The sequence below is a fragment of the Gobio gobio genome (genome assembly GCF_949357685.1).
Source record: "Gobio gobio genome assembly, chromosome: 4".
Lineage (NCBI taxonomy): Eukaryota > Metazoa > Chordata > Actinopteri > Cypriniformes > Gobionidae > Gobio > Gobio gobio.
The window spans coordinates 69,304,855-69,331,977 of record NC_137100.1 but is presented as its reverse complement, the minus strand read 5'-3'; the positions used below and the strand labels follow the sequence as shown (position 1 = coordinate 69,331,977).

At 44.4% G+C, this 27,123-nt stretch overlaps 1 protein-coding gene across 1 annotated transcript in view; it reads right to left on the bottom strand.

The window, feature by feature from the left end:
• Positions 1–703: 703 nt before the first annotated feature.
• Positions 704–27,123, bottom strand: part of abl1 (c-abl oncogene 1, non-receptor tyrosine kinase) — a gene marked incomplete at its 5' end in the record, with an annotated part of 90,587 nt that continues 64,167 nt past the window's right edge. The window contains 9 exons of the mRNA XM_079815308.1: positions 704–2,287; positions 4,051–4,179; positions 5,774–5,863; positions 6,184–6,336; positions 6,416–6,600; positions 10,646–10,823; positions 12,285–12,369; positions 15,024–15,296; positions 20,798–21,093. Coding sequence (XP_079671434.1) covers positions 840–2,287; positions 4,051–4,179; positions 5,774–5,863; positions 6,184–6,336; positions 6,416–6,600; positions 10,646–10,823; positions 12,285–12,369; positions 15,024–15,296; positions 20,798–21,093 — 2,837 coding nt within the window. The 3' untranslated portion in view covers positions 704–839. The remainder of the gene's footprint in view (positions 2,288–4,050; positions 4,180–5,773; positions 5,864–6,183; positions 6,337–6,415; positions 6,601–10,645; positions 10,824–12,284; positions 12,370–15,023; positions 15,297–20,797; positions 21,094–27,123) is intronic.

Here is a 27,123-nt window from a genome sequence, read left to right as displayed (position 1 = left end):
AACTAAAAATTAAGGAAGTTTTTGCTTAAAATTAGCAAAAAAATCTGACAATGGGGTCAGCAAAATATTCTTAATTTAAACAGAAAACAAGATTATTTTGCTTACCCCATTGTCAGATTTTTTTGCTAATTTTAACCAAAAAAACTTCCTTAATTTTTAGCTATTTTCCAGTCTAGTAAATGCTTCTTAATGTACATTTTTTTAGATATTTGGACTGAAAACAAGACAAAAATACTAAGTAAGAAAAGCATTTTTTGCAGTGTAGATGCCTCATTAGCGCCTGCACGGATCAGTAGAATGAGGCATCTATGATCGATATATCTATGACCACACTCGTATTTTGACCTCACTCTCCGGAAGTTATGGCTGAGCTCAGAGATGATCACGCTCGTCTGATAAGAGGTAAAATAATAGCATAAATACTGCTGGGTTTCTCTCAGAAGCTGATGGTTCCGCTAGATCAGACCCTTATTCATCATTTAAAGCTGCACTGAAACTGTCATTTGAACCATTTGGAGCCCATTGAAGTCCATTATATGGAGAAAAACCCTGGAATGTTTTCCTTAAACTTCTTTTCAACTGCAGAAAGATCTCGGATGACATGGGGGTGAGTAACTATCAGCGAAAGTTTATTTAAAAGTGAGCTAATCATTCAAGGAAAATGCGAGAAAGGCGACATGATATAATTTTGAGGGTCATCGCCCAGCCCTCCTTGATATGGCTCATCCCGATATCGATGCTAAAGCGATATATCGCCGCTTCCCCAGTGTTTGAGCTCAGCAACACGACTCCGGATCGCGAAGCCCGTGTGTTTCGTTTCCCAAGCGCGCTCTTCTCCGCTACCTCTGAACGATGTCACTGATCTCCTTGACGGAGGAAAGCAGTTTTGAAAAGTCTTGAGGCGTGTTGGCGCCCCCAGTGGCGGCGGGGCAGATCTGCAGCTCGCGCAGGCTGTTCTCCAACTTATTAATGGCTTCTCGAAACGCAAACTTGTTGCGCATCTGCTGGATGGACTCGACGTAGCTCACGCAGAACTTGGACAGGTTCTTCCCGGCTTCCAACACGGCGCTGTGGCTCCCGGTCTGCTCCGAGATCCGGCCAATGGCGGCCCTCAGGAGCTCCGTGTTCTCCAGAACCATCTCGCGCGTGATGCAGGAGTTGGAGAGTCTCTCCGAAGGCTGGCGTGTTTTCCGTAAAGATCGGCGACTCGTGATAAGGGGAATGAAGTTCGATCCCGAGTCTCCGATCGCCATTCCCGGGAGCTGAGCGCTTGTCTTCGGCCCTTTCGAGGGGTTTTTCGGCAATTTCTTCCCGCTTTCTTGGGAAGCTCTGGCTGGTTCTGTGGAGCCGGGACTAGGAGGGCTCTTGGGATCTTTGGTATCCGAAGAAACATCGAAAGTTGGGCTTCTCGAAGTCTTCCCAGATTTGCCGGTCATCGGAGGCGGAGGAGGAGCAGGTTTCGGTTTCGCGAACTTCCCCTTCTCTCTTTGTCCAGAGATGTCCGAAGTTTGCTTAACCCGACGAGATCTGCTTTCCTCAGAAGGAGGAAACACATTGGGTTTGAAGAGCTCGGCTTGCAAGGCACTCGTTTTGGAGCTTGTCAAAGAGCTAGACTCCGAGTCCTTGAAGACGTCGTCCGACGGATCGTCGGTTTTCTTGGGAAGGCGTGGTGGCGGAGTAAGAGTGCCGCCACGTGGCATGCAATCTGCTTTTTTGCGTGGCAGAGCCGGCTTGCCGCCAATGGTGCCCGAGTTAAAGTGAGACGACTGCATATCCCGCGGGAGAGTGACGGACTTCCACTCGGAGCGATCGGATCCCGGGGGCATACTCGAGGCGGAAGAAGACCTCAGGAAGCGCTTGGAGTTGGACATTGTGTCTTCCTCTGCTGGCGGAGTTGTGGCGAGTTTCCCTCCAGCGCCCGACGTTGTGCCCTTTTTCCTCGAATGAGACGGGAAGAGCTGACCGGGATACACCGGAGCTCCATTAGTGACTCCTGCGCTACTGTTAGTCCCAAGCAGTTTGGAAGGGTCAATGCTGAGCAAGGCCTCGTCCTCTCTGCAGTCGGGCCCCGGTCCCCTGCGGTCCAGGTGCCCGTCCATCTTCCCGAACGAGCTGCTGCGTTTCGGGGGGGCCGGGGCCGTCCTCTTCTTTTTCTTGATGTAACTGAAGGGATTCATTCGGAACTTTTCTTTATCTTTAGTCAAGAGCCGATCGTCTTCGTTCAAGTTGCTGTCAAGGAGAGGCCTGGGGATCATCGGGAGCCCGACCGCCTCCGCTTCAGCTGCGTCTGCAAGGGTTCGACCTCATCAGTACAACCACACACAGCACAGAAGAGCACCTTGAGGGATTAGCTCACTGTAGATACACTTTCGCTGATAGTTACTCACCCGCATGTCATCCGAGATGTCCATGTCTGTCTTTCTGCAGTCGAAAAGAAATTAATGAAAACAGTTCAGGGTTTTTCTCCATATAATGGACTTCAATGGGCTCCAAATGGTAGTTCCAGTGCAGCTTTAAACGACACCAGATGATGAATAAGGGTCTGATCTAGCCAAACCATCAGCTTCTGAGAGAAACCCAGCAGTGTTTATGCTATTATCAGACGAGCGTGATCATCTCTGAGCTCCGCCATAACTTCCGGCAAGTGAGGTCAAAATACAGTCATAGATGTATACGTAGATGCCTCATTAGCGCCTGCACGGATCAGTCGAATGAGGCATCTACGATCGATATATCTATGACCACACTCGTATTTTGACCTCACTTAGCGGAAGTTATGGCTGAGCTCAGAGATGATCACGCTCGTCTGATAAGAGGTAAAATAATAGCATAAATACTGCTGGGTTTCTCTCAGAAGCTGATGGTTTGGCTAGATCAGACCCTTATTCATCATCTGGGGTCGTTTAAAGCTGCACTGAAACTGTCATTTGAACCGTTTGGAGCCCATTGAAGTCCATTATATGGAGAAAAACCCTGGAATGTTTTCATCCAAAACCTTAAAGGGTTAGTTCACCCAAAACTGTAAATTGTGTCATTAATGACTGAGCCTCATGTGGTTGGACACCCGTCAGACCTCCGTTCATCTTCAGACACAAATGAAGATATTTTAGTGTAAATCTGATGCTCTGAAAGGCCTCCATTGGCTCAACTTTACACTCAAGACCCTTAAAAGACACTAAAGACTAAAGTTACAAAGTCCATCTCACTACAGCGGCTCTACAATAACTTTATGAAGACGAGAATAGTTTCTGTGCGCAAAAAAACCCTAAATAACGACTTATATAGTGATGACGATTTCAAAACACGGCATCATGAAGCTTCAAAGCGTTATGAATCAGTGAGTCGATTCAGCGGTTCAGAGCGTTATGAATCAGTGAGTCGATTCAGCAGTTTGGAGCGTTATGAATCAGTGAGTCGATTCAGCAGTTTGGAGCGTTATGAATCAGTGAGTCGATTCAGCGGTTTGAATCGCCAAATTTCAGCAGTTTGGCGGTTTGACACGCGATCCGAATCATGATTCGGCTCACTGATTCATAACGCTCTGAACCGCTGAATCGACTCACTGATTCATAACGCTCTGAACCGCTGAGTCAACTCACTGATTCAAAACGCTTCGAAGCTTCATGAGGCCGTCTTTTGAAATCGTCATCACTATATAAGTCGTTATTTAGGGTTTTTTTGCGCACAGAAACTATTCTCACCTTCATAAAGTTATTGTAGAGCCGCTGTAGTGAGATGGACTTTGTAACTTTAGTCTTTAGTGTCTTTTAAGGGTCTTGAGAGTGTAAAGTTGAGCCAATGGAGGCCTTTCAGAGCATCATATTTACACTAAAATATCTTCATTTGTGTCTGAAGATGAACGGAGGTCTGACGGGTGTCCAACCACATGAGGCTCAGTCATTAATGACACAATTTACATTTTTGAACCCTTTAATTTCTTTTCGACTGCAGAAAGACAGACATGGACATCTTGGATGACATGGGGGTGAGGAAACTATCAGCAAAAGTTTATTTAAAAGTGAGCTAATCCTTTAACAGAGCATGTCTTACCCGGGCTGTCCCCGTCCCGGCTGTCCATGTGTCTCCGCAGTGTCCTGGTCTTAGTGGGCAGTTCTGGAGCCTGCTGTATTGGACCCAGGGTCAGCTTCTTTCCTTTCTTCCCCAGCTCTTTCTCCACCTCTGCAACCAATGAAGATTGAAAATGAGCCACAAGAAAGGTACACGGAAATCTCTCTATTAGGGATGCACTGACATTTATCGGCCGATTTTTGATCAATTTACAACCGTCGGCATATGGGCTATATCATGAGAGGCCGATATAACACACCGATGGTTTATTACTGAACTGGGTGAAGGCACTGAGCTGTGTAATGTCTGCTAATCCACGATTATATGTAAGATTCCTGCTGCGCTGCGCTGCGTCTGTGTTTTAATGTTTATCAAACAACAAAAGACCAACAAACAAAAAAATTAATCGCTCACTACTCTTGACTAAACTCTCATAAGGAATCATTTCCGCTATGTGGACAACGCAGACAGAATCCAGTCATAAAAACAACATTTACTGCATAATGCGGAACGGCACGGAATGTTTTGATGAATAAATAAACCGGCCAGTCACTTAAATCAGCAGCGATATATACTAGTGTCTGTGAATATTAAGCCCTAAAAAGACTAAAAATATGAATCCTGCCTGTTTCTCTGTCTCTATGAATAAAAGGAGACGCACGGTTTCATTTAGCCTAACGTTACCTCTTTCTCTCTCACACACACACACACACACACACACACACACACACACAGAAACTCGCTGTGTTTTTCAGCCTCTGCCACCTCAATATGAGACACGAATGCATCTCCAGTCACTTCATGAGCATTTTTCCGTTTTATTCGACAAAATCTATCGTCATATCAAAACACACACACAGGAACTCGAAGCACACACCAACCCGTCAAAATAAAAGTTCAGTTTCACAAAATAATTGTGACAGGATTAATGTTGTACAGACGAGCTACGTCTAAATGTAATAATAATATATGCATTTAATTTATACAGTGAAGAATATGGAGTGTTATTTAACATTAAACCTACTTAAAAAGCACTGTGTATTGCATATTTTCTGTTGTGTGTGTATATGTATATATAATATTTATGTTGGCCTGGTGAATGTTAAAAGTATGTTCATTAGAAATTATTTGATAATGCAGCAATAAACTAGCTAGTAGGCTATAAGTTAATAATGTTTTTTTTTTACTTTAAAATAGGGCTGTTAAAAGATTAATCGCGATTAATCGCATCTAAAATAAAAGTTTGTGTTTACATAATATATGTGTGTGTACTCTGTTAATTATTATTTATATATAAATACACACACATTCATGTATATATTTAAGAAATATTTGCTTGTATATCCTGTATATACATTTATATAATCTATAATATATATAAATATAAATGTTTTATATATAAAAATAATATTTTTTTCTTAAATATATACATGCTTGTGTGTGTATTTATATATAAATAATAATTAACAGAGTACACACACATATATTATGTAAACACAAACTATTATTTTGGATGCGATTAATCGCGATTAATCTTTTGACAGCCCTACTTTAAAAACACTATTTTAAATGACAAAATTTAAAATAAGAGGGCAATTTACAAATATCGGCCAATAATTGTTTGTTTAATTCGGTATCGGTATCAGCCACAAGAAATGATATCAGTGCATCCCTACACTCTATAGCTCCAGAGATAGAGTCATACCGTCAGAGATACTGGACTCTTGAAACATGGTCTCAAACGCCTGGTGGGTTTCAGCAAAAGAAGGTCGCTCTGCTGGATTCCATCTCCAACCTAAAGACACAAGCACTCAAATCAGTCCAAAGGGCAAACTTGAGACCTGTAGCTGTATTAAAGTGGCCCGTTATGGATGTTTTATGCAGTGTGTAACAAAGCTAGTGTATGAAAGTGCACCTTGTATAACAGTTATTGTCTCAATTAAACTGAGAGACTGATTCCTCCATCGAGTTGTTTGAGAATCATGTATATTACGAGGAAATTAAACTGTATTTTGACCTTTAAAACTAAATTAGGAAATGTTAAAACAGCATAATGGGGCACTTTAACACAGTTTAATCACATTGGAGTCTTTTCTTAATTGATCTGCTGCTTACAGGCCCTCATGAGCTCATAGACTTTCTCCGGGCATCCCTCGGGTCTGTCCATGCGGTAATCTTTCTCTAGCAGCTCGTAAACTTGGGACAAGTCAATTCCAGGATATGGAGACATCCCATAGGTGGCAATCTCCCACAGCAGGACTCCAAACGCTGAAGAGTTCAAGCAAGAATGTCAGTGAGACACAACAGCATCTGACCGTGTGCAGAGACTTCATTGGTTTGGGCTTACCCCACACATCAGACTTGATGGAGAATTTGTTATAGGCCAGACTCTCCGGTGCGGTCCATTTGATGGGAAACTTGGCTCCTGCATGGGCTGTGTATGTGTCTCCCGTCATCAGGCGACTCAGCCCAAAATCTGCCACTTTAACCAAGTGGTTTTCCCCAACTAAGCAGTTACGGGCAGCTAGATCCCTGAAACAAGAAGAAGAATGTCACTAACCTGGGGCCCGTTCTTCGTACGTCGCTAACTCAGTTAGCTGGATTTGATTGTTGACGATTTGGCATGATCTCGGATTGTTTGGTTCTTCGAAGCTCATCCTGGACTTGTTGTCATAGTAACAGGTCCGTAAGCTTAAACCTGCTCGAGCGGCTTATTTCATGTAAACAGGATTAGACGCATCTTGAGGTGATACTTAAAATCTGTCCCAGCCACTGCTACTTTATAACAAGAGTTCATTACTGAACCAGGGGCAATAATAATCATTTTAAATAATAATAATAATATAAAAATGTTATATTGTAGGCTATATGTATATGAGAATGTATATAATATTATAATGTTGTTTATAATAATATAGACACAGCCACTTGATTGAGCGATTTATTTGTGATGGAATAATGACTTTATAATTTTATTGGATGTTTACACACATGTTGTACAGTTAATCTGAGCCGTGCATTAATTTAAGTGATGACAGATATTATGGGATGGCTTGATGCAGCGCAAGAGATGCAGAGAATTTGACCCTTAAGAAACTTTAATACTGTCACGTTACAAATCTGCTCCAAATTGAATTAAAAATTAAATTACAACATTTAAATAAAAATGTAAAGGGTGTACAAATACTGTATAAAATCGTGAATATAATTAATTGGTAATCATGTTAAAAAAACAAAAAACATTTATCATTTATCTATCATAACTTTTATGTTGGTTTGGTGGTTTGGCTTTCCTTATAAAGGTCCAGAAATTCGTGGGGTTTTTATTGTATAATTTGTCAAGTTTTTTTGCCAGGTGGCTTTTTTAATTATATGATGTCATGACGTTGCTGTCTTGACGCCAGCCAATCGCTGCATTGCTGATCGTGGTTTCGAGTATCGATGCATCTGCCCTCTTCAGGGAACACAAGAACGCGCTGTGATCTGTGATCATTTAATCCAGATATTTTAATCCAATCCGCAAATTCGTCTGAAGAACCAAATTAGCCAGAGATCAGTAATCACGATTAAAAGATCTGGGATCTGTCAAATCATATTAGATGTATTAAGCGAGGTACGAAGAACAGACCCCTGGTGCTGTAACTCATTATTTGTGCACAGATAATCCTGGCATCATGTGACAGGGAAACTGTCCAGCAAAAATTGCACTAGGGCTGCACGATATTGGAAAAATTTACATTGCGATATTTCGTTTTTCTGTATAAAAACAATTCCACCAGATGATTTGAGTAGCTCTATTCCAGGGGTGTCCAAAATCCGGCCCGCGGGTCAAATGCGGCCCAGGGATGAATTTCAAACGGCCTGCAGCGTGTCTATTAAAATATATTATATGTGGCCCGTCATACATAATTTACAAATCGTGCAGTTTCCCGATGTCAACGCAAGGTGGCAGTTCTAGACTTCAGGCCAGGGAAACATTAAAGCGGAACAAAACAGCGCAACTCGCGAGCTCTGACTCTGAACATGTGTTTATATGCTGAGTGTCTCGATCACATGACCACTAAACAGCCAATGAGAAGTGTTCGGTGCAGAGGTCTCCTCTCCGTTACGAGCTACGAATCTCTCTGTGATTTGATTTAGTTTAAAGTCAGTTGACTTAATCAAAAACACTAACGTGCAAATCAGGAGAAACACTGAGCCCATCCAATAAAAATACTTCACAAACAACAATTCACCAACATTCATCAGGGTAACACTACCTGTAACCGAAGTAACACTCCCGGTAACCGTGGTAACACTGACTGTAACCGTGGTAACATTAAGTGTAACCGAGGTAACACTACCTGTAACCGAGGTAACACTACCTGTAACCGAGGTAACACTACCTGTAACTGTGGTAACACTGACTGTAACCGTGGTAACACTACCGGTAACCGAGGTATCACTACCTGTAACACTACCTGTAACTGTGGTAACACTACCTGTAACTGTGGTAACACTACCTGTAACCGAGGTAACACTACCTGTAACCGAGGTAACACTACCTGTAACTGTGGTAACACTGACTGTAACCGTGGTAACACTACCGGTAACCGAGGTATCACTACCTGTAACACTACCTGTAACCGTGGTAACACTACCTGTAACTGTGGTAACACTGACTGTAACCGTGGTAACACTACCGGTAACCGAGGTATCACTACCTGTAACACTACCTGTAACTGTGGTAACACTACCGGTAACCGTGGTAACACTACCTGTAACCGAGGTAACACTACCTATAACCAAGGTAACACTACCTGTAACCGTAGTAACACTACCTGTAACCGAGGTAACACTACCTATAACCGAGGTAACACTGACTGTAACCGTGGTAACACTACCTATAACCGAGGTAACACTGACTGTAACCGTGGTAACACTACCGGTAACCGAGGTAACACTGACTGTAACCGTGGTAACACTACCGGTAACCGAGGTAACACTACCTATAACCGAGGTAACACTACCTGTAACCGAGGTAACACTACCTGTAACCGTAGTAACACTACCTGTAACCGAGGTAACACTACCTGTAACCGTAGTAACACTACCTGTAACCGAGGTAACACTACCTGTAACCGAGGTAACACTACCTGTAACCGAGGTAACACTGACTGTAACCGTGGTAACACTACCGGTAACCGAGGTAACACTGACTGTAACCGTGGTAACACTGACTGTAACCGTAGTAACACTACCTGTAACCGAGGTAACACTTCCTGTAACCGAGGTAACACTACCGGTAACCGAGGTAACACTACCTATAACCGAGGTAACACTGACTGTAACCGTGGTAACACTACCTATAACTGAGGTAACACTACCTGTAACCGAGGTAACACTACCTATAACCGTGGTAACACTGACTGTAACCGAGGTAACACTACCTGTAACCGTGGTAACACTGACTGTAACCGAGGTAACACTACCTGTAACCGAGGTAACACTACCTATAACTGTGGTAACACTGACTGTAACCGAGGTAACACTACCTGTAACCGTGGTAACACTACCTGTAACCGAGGTAACACTACCTATAACCGAGGTAACACTGACTGTAACCGAGGTAACACTACCTGTAACCGAGGTAACACTGACTGTAACCGTAGTAACACTACCTGTAACCGAGGTAACACTACCTGTAACCGAGGTAACACTGACTGTAACCGTAGTAACACTACCTGTAACCGAGGTAACACTACCTGTAACCGAGGTAACACTGACTGTAACCGTAGTAACACTACCTGTAACCGAGGTAACACTACCTGTAACCGAGGTAACACTGACTGTAACCGTAGTAACACTACCTGTAACTGAGGTAACACTACCTGTAAACGAGGTAACACTACCTGTAACCGAGGTAACACTGACTGTAACCGTAGTAACACTACCTGTAACCGTAGTAACACTACCTGTAACCTAGGTAATTTTTCAGAAATGTAGGTTAATATCTTTATCATCATAAATATCATTATCGCAAATATTCTTGAAATATCATGATATAATTTTGAGGGTACATCGCCCAGCCCTACTTGATATCGCTCATCCGTTAATGCGTCTAATTCAGAAATTGTGTTCTTAAATCTAACAGCTGATTGGTTGATCCATTACACTGCAAAAAATGCTTTTCTTACTTTGTATTTTTGTCTTGTTTTCAGTGCAAATATCTAAAAAATCTTACATTAAGAAGCATTTACTAGACAAGTAAAAGTTTTTGTCTTGTTTTGGCGGAAAATAACTCAAAATGAAGGGAGCTTTTGCTTAAAATAAGCAAAATAATCTGCCAATGGGGTAAGAAAAATAATATTGTTTTCTGTTTGAATTAAGATTATTTTGCTTAACCCATTGGCAGATTATTTTTCTTATTTATCTAGTAAATGCTTCTTAATGTAAGATTTTTTTAGATATTTGGACTGAAAACAAGACAAAAATACTCAGTAAGAGAAGCATTTTCAGCAGTGCATCTCTTTCTCTCCCAGATGAGTGTTCAGGTTACCTCTCCTGTTTGAGTGAATGAGGCAGGTGTGTGTCTCACCTGTGGATGAAGTTCTTCTTCTCCAGGTACTCCATGGCGGAGGAGATCTGAGTGGCCATGTAGAGCAGCACCACAGCACTGACCTCCTGCCGATTGCACTCGCGCAGGTAATCCAGCAGGTTCCCATGGGTCATGAACTCTGTGATGATGTAGAAGGGAGGCTCCCGTGTGCAGACGCCTGGCGAAGAGAAGCAGCAGAATCACCACATGTCTCCTGAACACCAATCATAGACCCTTACATGACCTCTACATGACCTCGACATGACCTCGACATGACCTCGACATGACCTCGACATGACCTCGACATGACCTCGACATGACCTCGACATGACCTCGACATGACCTCGACATGACCTCGACATGACCTCGACATGACCTCGACATGACCTCGACATGACTGGATTTTTTTGTGTGTTTACATCCCTAATGCTAGAAAAGTCACCAAGTTTCATATCATTCCGATGAAGCTGCGATTTTTAAAATTTCAAAACAGAAAATGTTCTGGTCAGAAATGACTGAAGAGCCCCAGAGGGTTAAAGATGATAAAGTAGTGCCAACGCTTGCATACTCTTCTGCTACACACTCAAATGTATGTGCTTTTTCTTCACAAAAAGAGTACATACTTTTAATTCGTAGTATAAGTAGGCGAATTGGGACGCAGCATATATAAATAGACACACAAGCATGTATATATTTAAGAAAAAAATATTATTTTTATATATAAAACATTTATATTTATATATATTATAGAAATTTATATACAGTATTTACATGCAAATATGTCTTAAATATATACATGAATGTGTGTGTATTTATATATAAATAATAATTAACAGAGTACACACACATTATATTATGTAAACAAAAACTTTTATTTTGGATGCGATTAATCGCGATTAATCTTCTGACAGCCCTAATTATTATCATTTAAAATGTTCGAAATGGTTTCTTTTTTTCAAATGTTTGAATTTTGTACGTGTTTATCTGTCCCAAAGTTTAATAAATCAGACACTGATGGCACAGAGCTCTGTTTTAAGTCTTTGTTTTTCAACCAAAAATGCTTTGCGCTGGTTAAGGGGAACTTGGCTGAAAACAGGTTGAGAACCACTGCTCTACTGGTTATAGTGGGCAGCCACACTAAAAGTGTTCATAAGAGAATAATGTTATATAATTCTTATTGTGTGTTGATTTAAAGTCAAAGGAGTCGTGCAGTCAGTTCCATCCACTATTGTGCATAATATGGTAAATGTATTATCCTGATTATTAAAAAAAAAGCATTGCAAATTTTTCGTGGAAATTACCACCACAAAATCAGCCATTTTGATCGCAAAAATCACAAATCCTGGAGGGACAGGTATATCAGGGCCTTTCGTTTTCCACCTACTTATGTCATGGCTCTAAAGTGGTAAATAAGAGAATAATGCTATATAATTCTTATTCTGTGTTGATTTAAAAGGAGTCGTGCAGTCAGTTCCATCAACTCACAAAGTCAAGGTCGACTCACAAAAATCCAGAATGGATCAACCTTTTGACAAAATGCTTCATCAACTTGTCAAAGCATTCGACTCCGGTCCGCTCGGGAGTCTCTGTTTATTTCCGGGAAGTTTGTGTGTTTCAGGATCAGTGAGGAAAGACTCACCTAACAGCTGCACCAGGTTCGGGTGTTTAATTTCTTTCATGACTGCAGCTTCTTTTAAAAACTCTTCCACTTCCATCGTGTCTTCCTGCACAAGAGGAGAGAAACAGTTGAACTGGAGAACCCTCTGTTCTGATGGGTCAAAACGCTAAAATACATCATATTTGGTTCAAATAAAGTATCAAACGCAAGTAATCTTATGGTTTTATAGAACAGAGTTAAAATACATAATATAATATACATTATCATTGATGTTCCTACATTACACTGCAGATCAAATCCTGGTTTAATATCAGCCAAACATTTAGACTTTTATTTTGAAATCAGTTTGTATATTTAGAAACATGGGCGTATTCTGCAGTGTTGGCGTCGGGTTATAAACGGTTTACCTCACACGTCTGATGAAACCACACACACTGTGTTCCCAGATCAACGTTACTCCGTGTCCAAACTACACGCGATTAAAGCCGTCTTTTCTGTGTTAATGAGAGTTTTTGTCCTAACCCGCCGCGATGACTCTACTTTAGAAACGGTCTCTATTTTTTCGTTTTTAAGCCCTGGACACAACACATCATCTCAGGCAGTGTTTGTGTGCTTTATTTAATGTTAAAAGCGTGACTTTGACTATCATTTAGTGCTCAGCTTTGTAACGTAGTCGTACTAAAAGCAACAAATTCACCTCAGATCTTGAAATTAAACAAATGGAAACCAGACCGTTCAAACTGTGAACAAACTAGTATATTCTATGTAGTACTAGTATATACATCAGTCTGTATTTAAGTACTGTTTAAATGGTGTAATATTTGTGCATTTCATTATGTACTGATCCGTTTCCTTATGAGTGCTCAGGATTAATCTCTGGTGCTGCGAGAGCCCGCCCACACGCCGTTCTGATTGGCTGTGGTTTTTGATTGATTTGTTGCATCTCGCCGTCGCATACATGTATTTAACTGAATCGCAGCCTTTGTGAAATCACAACAGCACTATGGGTTTAAGCGGTTTTAATAAATCGTACGGCCTTATGGTGCGTTCACACCCGATGCGAATGAAGCGTTAAGTCGCGCCGTGAATTGAGCGTTTGACGCGTGATTGAAAAATCTGAACTTTAGCGGATATTCGCACCCCGTTAACCAATCAGGAGCCTGCTCTACTGCCATGCAAAGGCAAAAGACCTTAACTTCAATGAGTTATTGCCATTTTTGGAACAATGGACATCAGTTTTATCATGTGGAAAATAATATCTTGAGTCAATTTTGTTATTTCTGCAAAAAATAGGTTGTTGTTTTTGCCGTAACTTCCAAAAGCAGAGGGAAAGCAAAGGCAGAAACCCTTAAGGGGATAGTTCACACAAAAAAATGAAAATGTGATGTTTTTCTGCTTACCCCTAAGGCATCCAAGATGTAGGTGTGTTTGTTTCTTCAGTAGAACACAAATGAAGATTTAACTCAACCGTTGCTGTGTGTCACTCATATAATGCTTGTCAATGGGGTCTAATTCTATTAGAGTAAAAAAAACATGGACAGACAACTTCAAATTAAACTCGTGACGACACATTGACGCTATTTTGACCTCACTCACAGGAAGTGATGGCAGTCTGGAGATATGAGGGGATATATTTGCATAAATACCGTTGGGTTTCTCTCAGAAACCGATCGTTTCGTGTCTTAACACATCAATGTGTCGTCACGAGTTTAATTTAAAGTTGTCTGTCCATGTTTTTTTTACTCTAATAGAATTAGACCCCATTGACAAGCATTATATGAGTGACACAGCAACGGTTGAGTTAAATCTTCATTTGTGTTCCACTGAAGAAACGAAGACGCCTACATCTTGGATGCCTTAGGGGTAAGCAGAAAAACATCACATTTTTGTTTTTGGGTGAACTATCCCTTTAACATCAGTTGCAGTGTTTTAGCTTTGTTCCGCTGCACTTACGCTTGAGTTAAGGCACTCTGCCTTTGTTTTACCAACGTTAACGATTGTTGCCGTGCTGAAGTTACGGTGTTATGCCTATATGTAATTGAAGCACTTTTGCCACACCCATTAACTTAAATAAAGTGAAAATAAATATAATATGTTTTTCTGGAGCACCCTGGTGGTCTGAAACCTCAATGAGGTTGAAGAATAGGGATAAATTAAGCCCATCTGTGGACTGATTTCTGGACTCTTGTGATTCTCTATCTCACACACACACACACACACACATGCTTAAAATCAGTTTGTTGTCATAAACTGACTATATCAAGACAATCAATCCTAATCACGTCAAATTTCTGAGCGAGAACTGTAGTCTGTGGAGCAGTTATATGACGGATAGATGCACTTTTTATCGACTTCAAATATAAAGCAACTATGAATCAAATTCTAATGCTTGGATTAGCCTGGACTTTTGTAATATAACTCAGATTTTATTGGTCTGAGAGAAGAATGTCACACACCTCAGATGAGCTGAGGGTGAGTAAATTATGGGCTAATTTTAATTTTTGGGTGAACTATCCCTTTAACTGTATAGTTATAGTTGAGGATGAATTGACGTGATGTAAATCCGACAGATCCGATTCTCTGAGGCACAAAATAAAAGTCTGGTTTTGGGACCATTATCATAAAAAACCCAAACGATCCCCAACCCTAATTGTGAAACACACTGATCCGTCCCAGTAGAAGCTCGTCAAATTAGACGTCGACCTCAAAAGAATGATTAAACTCCACCACAGGGTCATGAAGCGAACGCCCACCCCTGACCTTTAGTGTTTTGACGGCCACAGTCAGGCTGTACTTCTTCCAGACGCCCTCATACACTTCTCCATACTGGCCTCCGCCCAGCTTGTGCTTCATGGTGATGTCGGTGCGCTCCATCTCCCACTTGTCGTAGTTGGGGGACACGCCGTAGATGGTGGGCTTGTTGCGCTTGGGCGCTGGATAATGCAGCGTCGTGATGAGGCCGTCGGCCACCGTGGAGTGATGATGGACCAGCTCTGCCAGAGTGTTGAAGCGGCTCTCTGAAGACACATACAGCTGAGGAGACAGGAGAGAGGAGAGAGTGAGTGAGTGTGTGCATGTGTGTGTGTGTGTGTGTGTGTGTGTGTGTGTGTGTGTGTGTGTGTGTGTGTGTGTGTGTGTGTGTGTGTGTGTGTGTGTGTGTGTGTGTGTGTGTGTGTGTGTGTGAGTGAGTGAGTGAGTGAGTGAGTGAGTGAGTGAGTGAGTGAGTGAGTGAGTGTGTGTGTGTGAGTGTGTGTGTTGAAGCGGCTCTCTGAAGACACATACAGCTGAGGAGAGAGGAGAGAGTGAGTGTGTGTGAGTGTGTGTGTGTGAGTGTGTGTGTTGAAGCAGCTCTCTGAAGACACGTACAGCTGAGGAGAGAGGAGAGAGTGAGTGTGTGTGTGTGTGTGTGTGATGGGTAGGTTTAGGGACAGTGTAAGGGGATAGAAAATACGGTTTGTACGGTATAAAAACCATTACGCCTATGGAAAGTCCTCACATTTCACAAAAACAAACATGTGTGTGTGTGTGTGCGTGCGTATGTGAGTGTGTGTGAGTGAGTGCGTGTGTGAGTGTGTGTGTATGTGATTGCGTGTGTGCGTGTCAGTGTTAATTTCGTTGACGAATAATTTGTCATAATTTTCATCAACAGCCTTTTTTCACTGACGAAAACGAGACGATAACTCAATACTAGAATGTACATTTCCTGAAGAAAATGTGAGTGGTGCTTGCCGTGGCAAAACTCGCCACCCGGATGCTACTGGGATGCAAAAAAGCCAAGCAACATGTCTGCAGGATGTTCTGGGGCTGAGATATGGCTTATTCATGTGTTTGTAAGGTTGCTAGGGTACTGTAAATGGTTGCTAGGGTGTGCCTATACGGTTTGAATATCACTACTTATTAGCTGCTTGATATAAACCTACCCCCATGTCTCTAAGATGTTCTGAGGCAGAGATATAGGTCTTGCTAAATGGTTGCTAGGGTACTCTGTTTGTTTGCTATGGAGTGGCTTGGCAGTATCCAATGATGATACTGCTTGTCATAATGAATGATATAAACCTACCCCCATGTCTCTACGATGTTCTGAATAAGAGATATAGGTCTTGGTAAACGGTTGCTAGGGTACTCTGTTTGGTTGCTATGGAGTGGCTTGGCAGCATCCAATGATGATACTGCGTGTTAGTATGAATGATATAAACCAACCCCCATGTCTCTACGATGTTCTGAATAAGAGATATAGGTCTTGGTAAACGGTTGCTAGGGTACTCTGTTTGGTTGCTATGGAGTGGCTTGGCAGCATCCAATGATGATACTGCGTGTTAGTATGAATGATATAAACCAACCCCCATGTCTCTACGATGTTCTGAATCAGAGATATAGGTTTTGGTAAACGGTTGCTAGGGTACTCTGTTTGGTTGCTATGGAGTGGCTTGGCAGCATCCAATGATGATACTGCTTGTTAGTATTAATGATATAAACCAACCCCCATGTCTCTACGATGTTCTGAATCAGAGATATAGGTTTTGGTAAACTCGCCCATACCCCCCTCGCCTATGCCCTCGCCTATGCCCTCGCCTATGCCCTCGCCTATGCCCTCGCCCATGCCCTCGCCCATGCCCTCGCCTATGCCCTCGCCTATGCCCTCGCCTATGCCCTCGCCTATGCCCTCGTCCATGCCCTCGCCTATGCCCTCGTCCATGCCCTCGCCCATGCCCTCGCCCATGCCCTCGCCTATGCCCTCGTCCATGCCCTCGCCTATGCCCTCATCCATGCCCTCGCCTATGCCCTCGCCTATGCCCTCGTCCATGCCCTCGCCTATGCCCTCGCCTATGCCCTCGCCCATGCCCTCGCTCATGCCCTCGCCCATGCCCTCGCCCATGCCGTCGCCCATGCCCTCGCCCATGCCCTCGCCCATGCCCTCGCCCATGCCCCCCTCACCTTGGCGTCGGAGGCGGTGTTGATGCGGTAGTGGTAAACGCGGCCCTCGTAGCGCAGGGAGATGGACCTCTGCCCATGCCCTCGCCTATGCCCTCGCCCATGCCCTCGCCCATGCCCTCGCCCATGCCCTCGCCCATGCCCTCGCCCATGCCCTCGCTCATGCCCTCGCCCATGCCCTCGCCCATGCCCTCGCCCATGCCCTCGCCCATGCCCTCCGCCCATGCCCTCGCCTATGCCCTCCGCCCATGCCCTCGCCCATGCCCTCGCCCATGCCGTCGCCCATGCCCTCGCCTATGCCCTCCGCCCATGCCCTCGCCTATGCCCTCGCCCATGCCCTCGCCTATGCCCTCGCCCATGCTTTCGCCCATGCCCTCGCCCATGCCCCCCTCACCTTGGCGTCGGAGGCAGTGTTGATGCGGTAGTGGTAAACGCGGCCCTCGTAGCGCAGGGAGATGGACCTCTGCCCATGCCCTCGCCCATGCCCTCGCTCATGCCCTCGCCCATGCCCTCGCCCATGCCCTCGCTCATGCCCTCGCTCATGCCCTCGCCCATGCCCTCGCCTATGCCCTCGCCCATGCCCTCGCCTATGCCCTCGCCCATGCCCTCGCCTATGCCCTCGCCCATGCTTTCGCCCATGCCCTCGCCCATGCCCCCCTCACCTTGGCGTCGGAGGCGGTGTTGATGCGGTAGTGGTAAACGCGGCCCTCGTAGCGCAGGGAGATGGACCTCTGCCCATGCCCTCGCCTATGCCCTCGCTCATGCCCTCGCCCATGCCCTCCGCCCATGCCCTCGCCCATGCCCTCGCCCATGCCCCCTCACCTTGGCGTCGGAGGCGGTGTTGATGCGGTAGTGGTAAACGCGGCCCTCGTAGCGCAGGGAGATGGACCTCTGCCCATGCCCTCGCCCATGCCCTCGCCCATGCCCCCTCACCTTGGCGTCGGAGGCGGTGTTGATGCGGTAGTGGTAAACGCGGCCCTCGTAGCGCAGGGAGATGGACCTCTGCCCATGCCCTCGCCTATGCCCTCGCCCATGCCCTCGCCTATGCCCTCGCCCATGCCCCCTCACCTTGGCGTCGGAGGCGGTGTTGATGCGGTAGTGGTAAACGCGGCCCTCGTAGCGCAGGGAGATGGACCTCTGCCCATGCCCTCGCCTATGCCCTCGCTCATGCCCTCGCCCATGCCCTCGCCCATGCCCCCCTCACCTTGGCGTCGGAGGCGGTGTTGATGCGGTAGTGGTAAACGCGGCCCTCGTAGCGCAGGGAGATGGACCTCTGCCCATGCCCTCGCCTATGCCCTCGCCCATGCCCTCGCCCATGCCCTCGCTCATGCCCTCGCCCATGCCCTCGCCCATGCCGTCGCCCATGCCCTCGCCCTCGCCCATGCCCTCCGCCCATGCCCTCGCCTATGCCCTCGCCCATGCCCTCGCCCATGCCCCCCTCACCTTGGCGTCGGAGGCGGTGTTGATGCGGTAGTGGTAAACGCGGCCCTCGTAGCGCAGGGAGATGGACCTCTGCCCATGCCCTCGCCTATGCCCTCGCTCATGCCCTCGCCCATGCCCTCGCCCATGCCCCCCTCACCTTGGCGTCGGAGGCGGTGTTGATGCGGTAGTGGTAAACGCGGCCCTCGTAGCGCAGGGAGATGGACCTCTGCCCATGCCCTCGCCTATGCCCTCGCCCATGCCCTCGCCTATGCCCTCGCCCATGCCCCCTCACCTTGGCGTCGGAGGCGGTGTTGATGCGGTAGTGGTAAACGCGGCCCTCGTAGCCCAGGGAGATGGACCTCTGCCCATGCCCTCGCCTATGCCCTCGCTCATGCCCTCGCCCATGCCCTCGCCCATGCCCCCTCACCTTGGCGTCGGAGGCGGTGTTGATGCGGTAGTGGTAAACGCGGCCCTCGTAGCGCAGGGAGATGGACCTCTGCCCATGCCCTCGCCTATGCCCTCGCCCATGCCCTCGCCTATGCCCTCGCCCATGCCCCCTCACCTTGGCGTCGGAGGCGGTGTTGATGCGGTAGTGGTAAACGCGGCCCTCGTAGCGCAGGGAGATGGACCTCTGCCCATGCCCTCGCCTATGCCCTCGCTCATGCCCTCGCCCATGCCCTCGCCCATGCCCCCCTCACCTTGGCGTCGGAGGCGGTGTTGATGCGGTAGTGGTAAACGCGGCCCTCGTAGCGCAGGGAGATGGACCTCTGCCCATGCCCTCGCCTATGCCCTCGCCCATGCCCTCGCCCATGCCCTCGCCCATGCCCTCGCCCATGCCCTCGCTCATGCCCTCGCCCATGCCCTCGCCCATGCCGTCGCCCATGCCCTCGCCCTCGCCCATGCCCTCCGCCCATGCCCTCGCCCATGCCCTCGCCCATGCCCCCCTCACCTTGGCGTCGGAGGCGGTGTTGATGCGGTAGTGGTAAACGCGGCCCTCGTAGCGCAGGGAGATGGACCTCTGCCCATGCCCTCGCCTATGCCCTCGCTCATGCCCTCGCCCATGCCCTCGCCCATGCCCCCCTCACCTTGGCGTCGGAGGCGGTGTTGATGCGGTAGTGGTAAACGCGGCCCTCGTAGCGCAGGGAGATGGACCTCTGCCCATGCCCTCGCCTATGCCCTCGCCCATGCCCTCGCCTATGCCCTCGCCCATGCCCCCTCACCTTGGCGTCGGAGGCGGTGTTGATGCGGTAGTGGTAAACGCGGCCCTCGTAGCCCAGGGAGATGGACCTCTGCCCATGCCCTCGCCTATGCCCTCGCTCATGCCCTCGCCCATGCCCTCGCCCATGCCCCCCTCACCTTGGCGTCGGAGGCGGTGTTGATGCGGTAGTGGTAAACGCGGCCCTCGTAGCGCAGGGAGATGGACCTCTGCCCATGCCCTCGCCTATGCCCTCGCCCATGCCCTCGCTCATGCCCTCGCCCATGCCCTCGCCCATGCCCTCGCCCATGCCCTCGCTCATGCCCTCGCCCATGCCCTCGCCCATGCCGTCGCCCATGCCCTCGCCCATGCCCTCCGCCCATGCCCTCGCCTAAGCCCTCGCCCATGCCCTCGCCCATGCCCCCCTCTCCTTGGCGTCGGAGGCGGTGTTGATGCGGTAGTGGTAAACGCGGCCCTCGTAGCGCAGGGAGATGGACCTCTGCCCATGCCCTCGCCTATGCCCTCGCTCATGCCCTCGCCCATGCCCTCGCCCATGCCCCCCTCACCTTGGCGTCGGAGGCGGTGTTGATGCGGTAGTGGTAAACGCGGCCCTCGTAGCGCAGGGAGATGGACCTCTGCCCATGCCCTCGCCTATGCCCTCGCTCATGCCCTCGCCTATGCCCTCGCTCATGCCCTCGCCCATGCCCTCGCCCATGCCCCCCTCACCTTGGCGTCGGAGGCGGTGTTGATGCGGTAGTGGTAAACGCGGCCCTCGTAGCGCAGGGAGATGGACCTCTGCCCATGCCCTCGCCTATGCCCTCGCCCATGCCCTCGCCTATGCCCTCGCCCATGCCCCCTCACCTTGGCGTCGGAGGCGGTGTTGATGCGGTAGTGGTAAACGCGGCCCTCGTAGCGCAGGGAGATGGACCTCTGCCCATGCCCTCGCCTATGCCCTCGCCCATGCCCTCGCCCATGCCCCCCTCACCTTGGCGTCGGAGGCGGTGTTGATGCGGTAGTGGTAAACGCGGCCCTCGTAGCGCAGGGAGATGGACCTCTGCCCAGGGCTGCTCTCGCTCTCCCGCACCAGGAAGCTGCCGTTGATGCCGCTGCTCAGCAGATACTCCGCCGCGTTGCGGGAAACCGGCCCGTGGTACCAGCTGTGCTTCTCCAGGCTGTTGACTGGCGTGATGTAGTTGCTGGGCACCCAGCCCTGCCCGTTCTTCGTCTGAGCCTCGCACCACTCGCCATTGTGATTGTATCCCAGAACCCTCAGCTTCTCTCCTGCTCAAAACAGCATGAAACAGTCCCATTATTAAAGGTTTCTGTTGACATGTTTTCTGCATGAATGCACTGACCAATCAGAGGCAACTTTAACACTTACTGATATACGTTTCATCACTAGCACTGACTTAAAGGACTAGTTCAGTTCAAAATGAACATTTCCTGATGATTTCCTCTCCTCATCTCATCCCAGATGTTCATGTGTTTCTTTCTTCAGTTTTTTGAGGATCATTCCAGGATTTTTCTGCTCATAATGGCCTTCAATGGGAACCAACGGCTGAAGGGCCAAAGGTTTCAGAGGCTCTGACCAATCGCAGACGAGGAATAGAGTCTGATCTGGACAAACCTTCTGTGTTCTTCTTCACGGCATATGATGTCATCACGTCAGAAAGGTCACGTGACCGTGTTAAAACAAACGTGCAAAGACTAAATCAAACGCCCTTAACACAAATAAAGGTGAAGCAACGATGACAGGCGATTTTAAAGTTGGAGGAGAACATGAGATGGAGTTTTTCGGCACTTCCACCTGCATCATGTGACCTTTCCGACATGATGACATCATACACCGTGAAGAATAACAACACTGAAGTCAAGCATCTGAGGTTAAAGTGTATAAATGTGTGTGTGTGTGTTGTAAATGTAGCGATGGTTTGTCCAGATCAGACTCTATTCCTCGTCTGCGATTGGCCAGAGCCTCTGAAACCTTTGGCCCTTCAGCCGTTGGTTCCCATTGAAGGCCATTATGAGCAGAAAAATCCTGGAATGATCCTCAAAAAACTGAAGAAAGAAACACATGAACATCTGGGATGAGATGAGGAGAGGAAATTAATTTTCAACTGAACTAATCCTTTAAATCAGGTGTGTGTAATTTACTGTTTTAACCATACATGAAAACAACATTTATGGATACTATGAATATAAATGTTCAGAAACGATATGGAATGAGGCAATAGCGTTTATATCGATATACAGTCGTTTGTGGCATGTGTGGAGTTAAACCTACAAGTGAGAGTATATTTATGAAAGTGACCATTATAGGGGTCATCAAATGTAGGCGAATATAATAAGCTTTTGTTTTTAAATGTAATGTGATTTTAACCGCTATTGCACATAATATATCGTACACAGCCTGTGTGTGTTCATAGACGTCAATATCAACACAGTTTGTAGGACATCATTGGGCAAGATGTCAAATACGTATATCGCAATTTAACCAAAAAATACCAAGATGTGATTTTTGGCCCATCTCGCCCCGCCCTAACTATGACCAGTGTTGAGGGAAACGCATTACAAGTAACTTGAGTTACGTAATAATATCACTTTTTCCAAGTAACTAGTAAAGTAACGCATTACTTTTCACATTTACAACAAAATATCTGAGTTACTTTTTCACATTAATTTGACTGACAGCTCTCCTGCCCTCATGTTGAGAGTTAGTGTAGAGGTGTGTGTGTGTGTGTGTGTGTGTGTGTGTGTGTGTGTGTGTGTGTGTGTGTGTGTGTGTGTGTGTGTGTGTGTGTGTGTGTGTGTGTGTGTGTGTGTGTGTGTGTGTGTGTGTGTGAACATGATGGTTATTGTAGTTCTAGACTAAATGTGAGCATTTATTTATCTCACTTGCACAATAAAGATTCTGTGCTCCTCAAAATGAATAAAATCAGTCAAATGCAAAATCAGAATACAAACCTCCAATAATTAAATGTTAAATAAAACAACTATTTTATGCATAATCTACCTTTATATTTAATTGACCAATGTCTTGCTGCTGACCTTTGATAATGAAAATGACTAGATGTTTTGTTTTTATTGGTGTAACTTTTTTCTCCTGCATCTCTTCTCCATTATCCAGAGCTGATTGGTCACACTCATACTCATTGGTCATCAAATGTGACTATACACCTTTTTACATTATTTTTCAATTAAATAAATGTCCTATTTTAGTTTAATAATATTTATTGAATATCTTGAGGATATCTTTTGGTACTACATAGGCCTACTATTTGTGCAATAATTATGGTCAATTAATGACCACTGAAAATATATATTTTTTTTATTATTTATATTACAATTAGTGTAGTAATTAAGTTTAAAATAGAGAATTCCAATGCAAAGAGGCAAATTAGAGTCATTTTGAGGCTGGAAAAATTATTTTTATTTGTAAAGTCATTACCCACCAGGTGGATGAATGGCTCTTTAACACATATACATGTGTCTAGTCTGGTTGCTCAAAGTATTGCAGATCATAACTGCTTACTTATTTTTAGGTTTTGCATTTACATACATATTTATGATCAAACACTAGATTTCATTAAATGTGACATTTTAAAACGTTAACAATTTACATCCTAATATTTTTTAATGATAGGCTACTTATATAAGCACACACAAGTGAATATTAATGAAGTTTAAAATAGTGCTAAAAAGGCAAACTTTCCTTATATGTACAGTAGGCTATATGAATGGATATTGAATCGAGATCGAAATCGATATTTGTGCCAATCACCGCCATGCTTATTCTGAAGTCTCGCAAGATTTTGTGAGATTTCCAGTGTTTACAGTCGGGACTCTGGTTGAAAATCTGTGTGTGTGTGTGTGTGTGTGTGTGTGTGTGTGTGTGTGTGTGTGTGTGTGTGTGTGTGTGTGTGTGTGTGTGTGTGTGTGTGTGTGTGTGTGTGTGTGTGTGTGTGTGTGTGTGCTGTCTTTGTCACATCAAGGCACACCACACACTATAGGAGCAAAACGGTTAAATCTAGGATTATTTGTCCTCATGTGTGTGGTCTATCACATTTTGAAAATCTTATAAGATGTAATAAATCTTTTGGTGTGTACCCAGCATAAGTACCTCAACTAGTTACTTTATAAGGGAGTAACGCAATATTGTAATGCATTAATTTTCAAAGTAACTTTCCCCAACACTGACTATGAATATTGTGGATTTGTGATGTTCCTAATGTGTAAGTGTGTTTAGATAAAAGCCTCTGTGATCATCTAATGAAGAGACGTAAGAGATGGAAAGAGCTGACATGAAGGAAGAGGAGGAGAGATGAAGAATGTGCAGGAAATAAGTGGATTTCCAGTCAGACATGTGACCTCATCCAGCCGCTAATAAACCCACAGAACAAAGACCAGCTTCTCTCAAAACACAAACAAGAAAACAGGAGGAAGTCAAACGCACTAGCATTTCAAACTCTACTGGACTAAAGATGTTTATGTCTATTAATGAAACCAGATGCATGTTATTAAGTCTTGCTGATGTAATATCAACTTTAATAATTAAAGGAGTCTGTGAGCGCATTATTAACTGTGCCATCATGCAAGGCCTCGCGTTTGGGTTTCTGCAGGTTTAATGAAGATGTAAGGGATAAATTGAAGGGAACAACACGTCAATATGATCTCCAAGTGTAAATGAGTTGTATTAGTGACACTTCAGAGTCTGAAAATACAATTTCCAGCAGATCTCCGTAACTTATTTGACAAAAAATAGCTTAAAAGTGTGAGATCTGCAGTGTTAATTTTGACAGCAAATTTTGATTTAGTTTTAGTCATATTTTAGTCGCCTGAATTGTTTTTAGTTTTAGTCTAGTTTTAGTCGACTAAATCTAATTAGTTTAGTTAAATTGTAATACATTAAGCATTTAAGCGTCACTGACACTCGAACTGACATTTTGACATAATTTTGTTTTTGACATTAAAAATACACGAAAGAGCTCAATTCACACATCTATAAAGTTTTTAGAACTTTGTATTTCTATTTTAGTCAGTATATCAGGTTAAGCTAAAGCTTCAAATAGGTTTATTTATTTATTTTAATTTCAGTTAACATTAATTTCAAGTTTCAAAAGGTTTTTGTTAACTATTATATTTTATTGATTATGTGTCTAATACTGATCTTTCCTGACTATGAATTAAATGGGAATTAAATTAAATAGTTTATTGTGTAACTAAACGAATATATAATGCGTGACTTTTAATGATAAACAAGCTGGAAATACACCAGGACTCTTATTTTGAAATGTCTGCGCCTCTATTGCAGTTGCAGGAGCTCATTCAAGTTCAGGAGATCAAATATGCATTATTACAACCGTCTAAAACATATTACTAAATAAACATCATAAAGTAAACACTATCAGCATTAGTTCATAAACACTGGTCTGGCATAAATGTGTGTTATTGTTGACGAAAATGACAGTTGATTCTCGTCATAGTTTTAGTCATCCAACACTAGTTTTTATTTAGTTATCGTCTCATTTTCGTCAGGGAAAAAAGGCTGTTGACGAAAATTAGATCAAAAATCTTGTGAAAGTGATCTTATGATTAAAACGAGAACAAATATCTGACAATGTGTTCATAAAAATCAACTTTATTCAAATGCGAGTAATTTTCATACCCAATGACAGATATTTGCTCTTGCTTTAAGCTCAAACTCACTTCATTTTGTTCAATTTCTCAGGAAACAAGACTTAATTTATTCATTTTGCGTGTCATTAAATGAGTCTTGATTTAAGGATGTTTGGATATTTGAGCTGGAAAACAGAAATCCTAGATATACATTTTAATTTTGCAATTAAATGTAGGGCCCTATGAAATCTGTTTTATTAATTTATATGATGTTTATGATGTTTTTCTGGGCTCTGTAAAAAGCATGTCTAATTAATTGAAATACATTTTTAGGGCCCTATGAAATACGTGTCTATGAATGGATTCTGCGGTTCACAGAAATCAGTGGATTTCACTGATTCACTGAATTAGAGGAAGCGTTCAGTGCAGAATCCTCGGTTATAAACCACAGATCTCAGATCAGGAGAAACATTCAGGGGTTTCAGTCCACAAATCATAAACACTCACCACTGATTTAATGAAGGAACACCCCATGGTATTGTGGAAGAAATGGTCAAATGTTGTTTCTTTTATTACATTATTCATCTCAGGGTTCGTACGACCTTTTGAGAGTGAAATTCAAGCGTTTCACACTTTCTCCAGCACTTCAAAGCTATAAATATGATCCAATTTTAATATTATTTTTAGTGTGATGATTTGTAAAACTAAAAGTTTAAAAAGTACTTTATGGCAACAAAAAAAACCCCACTATAACCAGTAGGTGGCGGCATAGGAGCACTTATTAGACATTTCCACTACTTAATATATGGACAAAAGTAGGAAGTCACAAATTCTCATGAAAAACTAAAACTTTTCTTCAAATTGTGACTGGATTACACAGAAAACAAGTAAAGAGTGCTCCTTTTAGTTCAGTGTGATACTATAGAAGAACAATAGTGCATTTAATAAGAGTGGAATATTACAATTTTAGGTTTTTGCATATTACTGTTGTTAATAAAAGTTCATTTTTTCTGCATAATTCAAGCTCAGCGCTTCACTGTTAAATTTCCAATAAACAAACATGTACTATTATTAGTAACTGCACTTATTAACAAAATGCAAAACAATAGTAATTTTATGGTTAAATTAACCGTATGATCATTTTTCCTCCAGCACCTGTAGAACTGAGTGGCGCTGGAGCCACTGCTCTCTAATGTTAGTCTGTATTATCAAAGTATTATTAGTGGACATCAGTAGATTTGGTTAGCATGTTGATTTACGGTGCGCGCCCCTACATTTTCTGGTTGTGCCCCTAAAATGTTCAGTTTTGGGGCCACTGTGCTCCTGGGAGCCCTGCTTTCTGCTCCAGTTTAACCCTTAATCGTCCCTCAGGGTTTACGTTTGAGGCCCTTGTGCTCAGATAGACCCCAAACTTTTACAGAGCGATTGCATAAGGAAATATACATTTTTTACATGGAAAACTATATATCATTTTTTTTATTTACTTCTCAACTATACAATTATGCTGTGTTTTTGTGGGTATTTGGTAGTTTTTTACCTATTTACTGCACAAATACTTTACTATGTCATAAATTGGCTCATTAAAAATTATTTTTTTCTGAAAAAATCACTTGAATGATGATCTTAAATAAATATAAATAGTTTTTGGACATTGCTCTATGTGTTAGGGATAGAACACCGCCATCTGTAGGTTTG